The sequence below is a fragment of the Marmota marmota genome, unplaced genomic scaffold (genome assembly GCF_001458135.2).
Source record: "Marmota marmota marmota unplaced genomic scaffold, marMar, whole genome shotgun sequence".
Lineage (NCBI taxonomy): Eukaryota > Metazoa > Chordata > Mammalia > Rodentia > Sciuridae > Marmota > Marmota marmota.
In genome coordinates, this window is record NW_025999977.1 from 17,375,754 (window position 1) to 17,384,220 (window position 8,467).

General features: G+C 31.5%; 2 protein-coding genes and 1 non-coding gene across 7 annotated transcripts in view; 1 reads left to right on the top strand and 2 right to left on the bottom strand.

Moving 5' to 3' along the window:
• Positions 1–8,467, top strand: part of Asb3 (ankyrin repeat and SOCS box containing 3) — a 148,649-nt gene that overhangs the window by 62,191 nt on the left and 77,991 nt on the right. Inside the window, exon 2 of one of the 5 annotated variants that reach the window (XM_048804354.1) lies at positions 130–354. The exons of the other annotated variants lie outside the window; for them this stretch is intronic. The gene's annotated coding sequence lies outside the window, so the exon portion shown is untranslated. The remainder of the gene's footprint in view (positions 1–129; positions 355–8,467) is intronic. 5 annotated transcript variants of the gene reach the window in all.
• Positions 2,511–8,467, bottom strand: part of Chac2 (ChaC glutathione specific gamma-glutamylcyclotransferase 2) — an 11,614-nt gene continuing 5,657 nt past the window's right edge. The window contains exons 2-3 of the mRNA XM_015479674.2: positions 4,702–4,737; positions 2,511–3,657 (exon numbers count right to left, since the gene is read on the bottom strand). Of these exons, the coding sequence (XP_015335160.1) occupies positions 3,274–3,657; positions 4,702–4,737 (420 nt within the window). The 3' untranslated portion in view covers positions 2,511–3,273. The remainder of the gene's footprint in view (positions 3,658–4,701; positions 4,738–8,467) is intronic.
• On the bottom strand, positions 2,872–2,978 carry LOC125617340. Its single transcript, XR_007348319.1, has one exon. It is a non-coding gene; the product is annotated as a U6 spliceosomal RNA (small nuclear RNA).

The following is an 8,467-nucleotide window of genomic DNA, read 5'->3' on the forward strand; positions in this document are numbered from 1 at the left end:
AAAAAAAAAAAAAAAAAAAAAAAAAAAAAAAAAAGTTAAAACATGTTTCTAGTTAAAAACATCCAATTTATTTATTTATTATTTTTTTTAAAGAGAGAGAGAGAGAAATTTTTAATGTTTATTTTTTAGTTTTCGGCAGACACAACATCTTTTTTGTGGTGCTGAGGATCGAACCCGGGCCGCATGCATGCCAGGCAAGCGCGCTACCACATGAGCCACATCCCCAGCCCCCATCCAATTTATTTGAACCAGCTCTTCCTTAGGATCAGTGTCTCATGATTCTGGGAACTGCTTTTCCAAGTGATGTCTGAATTTATTCTGGGCAGAATCTTCCAATCCTTTCAGCTGTTCCAGGTGAGTGAATGTCACCTTTAGTATTCAGGATAGGAACATACATAGAAACATATAGATGAGTGCACTATTCTGACTTGTATTTATACACCAGTATCACAGTACTTTAATACTTTTGTTTTGCTGGTATTTTAAAAAATCTACCAGAGATCAGTACATTCTTACAATTTCCCTCTCAATATTTCTGTTTTCATATTTTATTCTCATGAATATTAGCATCATAATAGTTAACATCATTTTTATACAAAACCCATTGAGTATTTTTCCTAAGTATCTTAGTGAATTTTTATTTATAAGTATTTTTTTCTAGGTAAATAATCACTTCCAGGAAATAATGGCAATATTTGTTATACTTCTAATATCTGTTTCTAAATGTTTTGGATGGAATATCGAGAATGATGTTAAGTAGTAATAGCAGTGATATGTTTTTAACTTCCTTCTGACTTTCAACTTAAGGCTTATAGGATTTGTAACCATGAAAATTATGCTGACTTACATATTTAAAATAAATTATGTCATATTAAGAAAAAGGTTTCTTTTCTAAATGTACTCATACTTTTTTGATTTCTAAAATGTAACACCTACCTAACATTTGTACTCTGAAGAAGAGAATCCTAGTTTAATGTATGTAGTTATGGCAGAATGAAAAAAAAATGTTTTGAAATTAAGATTTGAGGGCCATTAAGAGAGACTTGCAGCTTTGCTAGGAAGACTTTCATTCTAGATAATTTTGTACCAGAGTTAATAGTTCTTTCTAACTTGAAGACTCCAGACCCCAGCTTCTCTCTAATATAGTACTGTTTAACTTCTTCATTTTATTCAGGTTTCTGCCCATCCTAATGAAAACTCCTGGCTCTTTGGAACACAGCCTTACTATAAATGTTGATGTTATACCATGAATATGTTCATATACTTTCTAGTCTAACTTCTAGCTGAAAGCCTAGAAAAACATGCAATTGGATATTCCCCCAAATAACCTGTTTTTTGTAACTTATTTGTACATGTTAAATGGTAGAAGAATCACTTTGGTAAGTCCCAAACTCCTTTGGGCCTTGATTTGTTTGTAAAATGAAAAGCTGTTCCTCTGTATTGACCTATATGACTCTGAGCTGTGGCCTGTGAATCTTGGATAGGCTTATTATATGTGTGGGAATAGAAATTAACTTTTTTGTGTAATAATAAGTTATATACTGTTTCATTATACAAAAATGTGAAAGTTTTTTACCTCTTGGAGAAAAGATGCAGGATGGTGAAAATATGGTTTTTAAGTTCATGTGGTTTTTAAAAGAGAGATCTGGATTTCAGCCATTTACTAGCTGTGTAACTGAGTGCAGGTTACTGTAAAAGCTAGCTCAGAGGAGTTATACAAAAAAATGGGACATATTGCCTCCATAAGTGCCTAGTGCAGTCTATGTATCCTAGATATTAATAAATGCTCGTTTATTTTCTGTAGTACTAGACATGTGAAATGACTTTAGGAAAATTAAAAATTTAAATTATTAGAAAATATTTAAAATGGTTACTAAGAGACTAATAAATAGAAAAATGGGGAAGGACAATTGTTTGTATTATATAGGACAACAGTAATTTGTGTGAAAAACTTCTGTACTAATTATTAGTCATGTGTAGATTTGAAGAGTTTTATAAAGTTTTCTATTAGATTTAACACGATACTGAAATTCATTTCATGTTGAAAGATTCTATAGGCTGTATTGTATTGAGAAAGAAATCTCTTACAATCTTACAATTTAGCTCCTAAATTAGGGATAATTTTACATGAGTTCATAATTTAAGTATTTTTTTTCCTATGTGAGTAATAGCACAAACACAGTTGATACTCCTATTTAGGTGACAAGATTCAGGAAAGAATATAAAGTTGTGTAGCACATAATCAGGTAATACCATTTAATTTTTTAAACAATTATAATTCCAAAGGCTATTTCAAACACGCAAATTTCATTATATATATGTGTGTATATGTTTCTGTTAATCTATAATTATCAGTCTATCCCTTTTTTTCCATTTCAGAATAAGTACAAAATAAATGACATTATTATTAGTGGATGTGATTTGTACTATTATTTTGTACTGTTTAGCTAAATGAATTATTTTCTATGTAGTGTAATGCATTTATTCAAGAAAGGAGAGATACAGCAGACTAAAATTCCAAGGATATTTTTATAATAAAAAAATGCCAATTTCTTTTGGCCTGAATTTGAAAGTCTCATTTTATACTTGAATAACAAGGAAATTCACATTCAAGGCCAAAATAAAATGTCGTCTGTATTAACATACATTTAAAATTGCACATCATTTTAAGCTTACATATTCTAACCATTGTTATAGAATTATTTTATAGGAACATATTGAAGGTATAGTAATATTTATAATATTTATTGGACTTCTGGCTTAATTCTCTATAACCTCAAAATAGTATTGTGAAATGAAACAAGATTATTTTACTCTGATACAAACAAGAACTGAACCAAGTCTTTCTATATTTCTATATTTTGCTTCTTTAAAAATATGGAATGCTTCACAAATTTGCCCATTATTCTTGTGCAGGGGCCATGCAAATCTTCTCTGTATTGTTCCAATTTTAGTATATGTGCTGCCGAAGGGAGTACTTTGTATGTTTCTAAAGAATTCACTTGTGATGAGCAAGTGTTCGATATCATATAATTAGGAAATCATTATATTATTAAAACTTGAATTTTTTCTTTCTCTGTATGTCAGTCTTCTGAATATATGTGTTTCAGGACACTTGCACTTAAATTATACATTTAGATGATATCCTGGCTATAACATTAAAAACAATAAGATCTTCAACTAAACAAATTTCCAAAATATTGTCATTGTGTGCTGAAGTTACTCTTTGAAGACTAAATGATCTATTATTTAAATAAGTTAATGATTAGGTCTTTATATGCAACTGAGGTTCCGTTTTTCTTCTAAACGTTCCTTTACTAATTTTTCCAAGGAGAAAAGATGCTCATCTGCATCTTCTGGTACAAGGCTTCTAATAGAATTGGCAAGCTCAAAAAGATACTCCGTATTTCTTCCACTTGGACCAGCTGCATTAAAAATTTGTTCAGCAATGTCTTCCAGAGGGGCAGGACCAAGATAATTAGGATTATCACACGTTCCAATATATAACAGCACACTGAATGGTTTTGTTGTGGGATCTTTTGGATAAAAAATGACTGTTATGTTTCTGTAGCCTCCTTTCTCTCTGAAGTCAAGGTATGCTTTTACTTCTTCTTCTTTTCCTACTGGCAGTTTGTAAGCAACACCCCAAACACAACCCTGTTGGAAAATAAAAGAACACACTAGTTAGCATTTACAAGCCTAATCAAAATAGGTAAAAATGTGTTATGTCTAAGAAAATATCTTGTATAGGTAGAAGAAAATGCAGTTGTTTTGTCTTACTTAGAGTTCATTGAAGAGGTTATACTAAACAATAAAGGAAATCAGTATTTAAAAATCTGAATAAATAATTTCTTTGTATCATAGGCACAACATATTTATCACTAAAAACTTTAAATCAGATTTTTTTTTATCAACTAATGGGACTGAAATGAAAATTTCATGTTTTCATTGGGTCATTAAGAAATTCTATAAAAACATTTGTTTTTTTTAATACTGTTGATTAGAAGTTATAGTTACCAGCTTAAAGCTGTTTTTATAGATGATTTTCCCTAGTGTAAGTTAGGAAAGCATTTCCTAGTCTATACCATTATTGATCTGTTATTGGTAGCTGTTTTATTTTTGTATATCAAAGTCCTTTGCAAAATTTAATCTTTAATTCCACAATATAAAATTTTAGATCTGTATGCAAACAAAATGATTAAAAATATTTAAGAAACTGAGAACTATAATTTAAGAGTTCTGATACTTCAAACCTGTTAAAAACAGTCTTACTGATAAAATTAGGCAACACAGAAAGTGAGAATTCTTTACTTAGTTCTCTGCTGAAAATATTAGACTTCTAGCAAATGGAAGAGAGACTTCACAGTTATATTTGATTCTTAGCCACACTACCGCTATCTATTAATGTCAAAGGGGACCACAAAATTCTCAAACTCTTAAAAAAAAACTTGCTAGAATGAAAATACATGTCATTTGGTTGTGTTTTGTTGTTACTTTGCATTCTAACTTTTCCTACTGGCCTAATTTTCTACAAACATGAAAAACAAAGCCAAATAACTCACGACAAATACAGAAGAGTTCTAGACTTAGTATAGTTTCAATAGTCTGAAAACTATTCATAAAATTTAATTATTAGAACTAAGAAACATCTCAACATTTTTACAATTAAAGTCTATATAAAAAGAAATAATTATATCATACCCCAGGATCTTCAACGAGAGTCACAACTCTTCCAGGCTGTTTTGAGAAAGGTAAAAAAAAAAAAAAAAATTCTGAATCAAATAACCAAATATTAGTGACTTAATGTTGACATGGAATATTTTAACTATATTTACTCTAAGAAGCATTTTTTTAAAATGTGGGTTTTTTGTACTAGGGATTGAATCCGGTGTGCTTAACCACTGAGCCACATTTCCAGACTCCTTTTGAAATTTTTTATATAGTAACTGGGTCTCGGTATATTGCTGAGACTGGCTTTGATACTCCAGCCTCAGCCTCCTAAGCCTCTGGGATTATAGGCATTTGCCCCCACACTTTGCAAAACGTACTCATTTTTTAAAGATAAAGTTTAAAGTGAGCTAAGTAAGAGAGTCTACCTTTATTCTAAAGTAGAACAGCTTTCTAAAATATTTCCATCAATTTACATGTATTAGATAAATTCATTTAAAATTAAAGTTCAGCAATGATTAAGGCCTATCTAGAATGAAAGGCAAATAGAAGCAGCAATTATAAATAAAAAGTCTGGTTTTCCCCTTGAGAAAAACAAGATTTTTAATAGTTTTAGTAAGGAAAAATATAGATAATTCAGGGTGTTTGCCTATACGGAAGTATTTTTCAGACTTTGATCAGATCACTGAAGGATTTGATAGACACATATTATTGATAGGCCACACCTAGGTCTGAAGCCTGAGAATGTTCATTTGTAATCCATTTCCCATGTGATTCCAGTGAAATGGTTTTGGGTATATACTTTGAACTACTGCTAACACGGTATATATACCATGAGGTATCAAGTGCAAGTAAATGAGTAATTTGCACCTGTGAGTTAAGAATTGCCTTTACCTTTCTATTTACGGCAGTAGGTGCTTCAAGGTAGGCATCTGTTTTATATTTCTAAATGAATTTTACATTGCCCTAGTGAGAAGTTAATATTAGAACTGGTCTGCCCAAGGCTTCCATTGTAGCTCAGTGATAGAGAACTTACCTAGCACGTGATGAGGCACTGAGTTCGATTCTCAGTACCACATAAAAATAAATAAATTAAGAAAAAAAGAACTGATCTATCCATACAGTTTCTCTTATATGGGACAGTTAGACCACCTGTGTTCTAGGCAATTTTATTTTTCCATATTGGTTTTTACACAGGTCAAGTTATACTCCATGTATGTCTAAATATACTGTCATGCTTATCTAAAAAGAAGAAGAAGAAAAAGAACAACAACAAAAAGCCATAGCTATTGAAAGGAATAAACAGCTAGTAGACTACAAGAAGCAACCCGAGGAGCTATGAAATTAAGAAATGATGGTATTTCAGAAAGATTTTTTTTTTAAAGTAAGCTCCCTACACTACCATGCTCCCTGTTTAGAGACAGCTCATAAAGTGGGTATTCAGGAGTAGCTTCATAAAAAAGGTTTGTTGAGACAGTGAGCAAGACAGACAGACACACATACACACACACACACACACACACACACACAGACCTGTCACATCAGGGTTTATTGTTGCTGCATTTTCTCTTAGTTTTTATCTTCTCTACCAGGTCTAAAGTTTTCTTTTATCCACTTCTTATCTTCCTCAGAATGACTAATGTTTTCCTGTGAAATTTTAGTGAGCTTGGGAGATGGATATTTCTAAAAGGCTGTGAAAACCTAAGAAAATTACTGTACCAGAATGAGCTGATGTAAGCTGGAGTAATAAAATTAGTTACTCTGAGGAAAAAAACAAAAAGCTGGCTTTGTATCATTCCACTTGAAATTGAAATTATATATTATCAAGTCAAAACAAACTTTATTGGTTGTTCCATTTCAGTGGCTGAAAAAGTAATCTTTATTTATAAATTGAAAGCCTTAGAGAAAATCCAGACTTGAAATATTCCATAATTTCAGTCACAAAGGTGATTTAAACCAAAGTAAGCTTTTCTTTTAAAACTTCTTGAGAGCATTATAATTTACATAGTATTTGGGTTCATTGACAAAATAATACACATAAGGAATTTTGATTTCAATCCTTATTCCCCTCTTTTCCTTCTCTCCTTCCTCCCTGCTCTCTCTCCTCTCTTTTATTGATCTTCCTTTCACTCCTTTATTTATTTATTTTTGACTAGTATTTCTCCATATATATATACACACAGGTATGTTAGTTTTTCTTTATGAAATTCTTACCTAGTGCCAAAGGTTGTCTACTGACATGTTAACATTAGCAAGAATGCTGAGTTGCAAGCCACAAGTTTCCTTACATGTATGCCTAATGACTGGCACACAGCCTAAATCATTCAGATATTTGTGTCATCTTTGTTCTGTTTGCTTCTTGTCTTTATCCATTTGTATAAAGAATTTGTAATCAAAGGACACATGGGATTTTGAATTATGATTTCTCATTTATTTGTATTTTCCCATAAGTCTTGTACATTTTAATAGCTGTATAATATTTGCAATAGATGAACTATAAATTAAAAATTCTTGTGTTCTTGGAAGTTTAAATTTACAATAATACAACAATGAGGATGCATATATTGGTGTGACTCATTAAGTACTGTCACATTACTTCTAATTATTTTCAAATTTACAGTGAAATTTTTGATTCTTATTTCCAAGAAATATACCTCTGGAATACAAATCAACATGCCAAATAAGTAGAGAATACTTGAGGGCGAAGGTATATATATATATACCTTTAATATATATATATATTAAATATACAGTAAGAATACTGACTCTTAGGTGGCTAGAAAGATAAAATTCTTGCCAAAAAGCATAATGAATCATGATTTATGAATAAGGGCTTAGAGGCAAGAGTAGAACAGGCCAGGAGTTTGACTTTAGCAGAGGGTCACCCATATATAGGAGATGATTCAGAAAGTTGACTAGAGAAGTTAGAGGCAGATTTGAAAAGTCAAAGAGCGAAGTTAAGGGCTAGGGATATAACTCAGGGGTAGGGTGCTTGCCCAATGTTTATGAGGTCCTATGTTTGTTTGTTTGTTTTTTTTTTTTTTTAAAAAAGAGTTTAAATCAGGGAAAATGGAAATAAGCCACTAATATTTGGGAAAAACAGGAAATAAGGAGCTACTAAGGCATTTGAGTAGGAGGTGGCTAGTATGTAACTTTTGTTTCCCTCCAGTCTGTTCTTTACTTGGGCCACAAATGACTTTCTGGCTTTGAATTTTTCAGGGCTGTTAAGTCTACAGGATATAATTAAAGTTCCTTAGCATGATTTAACTACAAACCTCATTTCTTCCCACTTGTCTCCTCAAGATGTACTGAATTATTTAAAACTCTGTAAATGTATTGCCTAATGTGTATGGAATGCCCTTCTCCCTTCTGTTTACGTGGTGTATCTGGCCACTCCCTCCATAAAGTTTTGGCTCAGTTCCTAGGCAAATTTAGAAGCTCCTTCTCAGAATACTCTAAGTGCTTCTTTTATTCATTTCTTTTCCAAGTATTTTTGTTTGCACAAGTGTCTCCTACTTATGTAGATACTCAGTTGTAATTGTTGAAAGGGTAGCTGGGTAGCTGAAGTTTTGATTTGGATGGTGGTAGGTGAAACAAAAAAACTATAGGAAGTCATTTTAAGGGTAAATATTTGTAGTCTTGTGACTGTTAATGACTGATACAGACATGGACTACTGGCATTACTGATAAATTTACTTAAAAATCTTTTCTAAACCTTGAGCTCTTTGTTGCTAAGATAAATGTTATTGAGAAACAATATAAATTTGTAAATTTACTTAAGTATTTTTTCGGGGGGGGG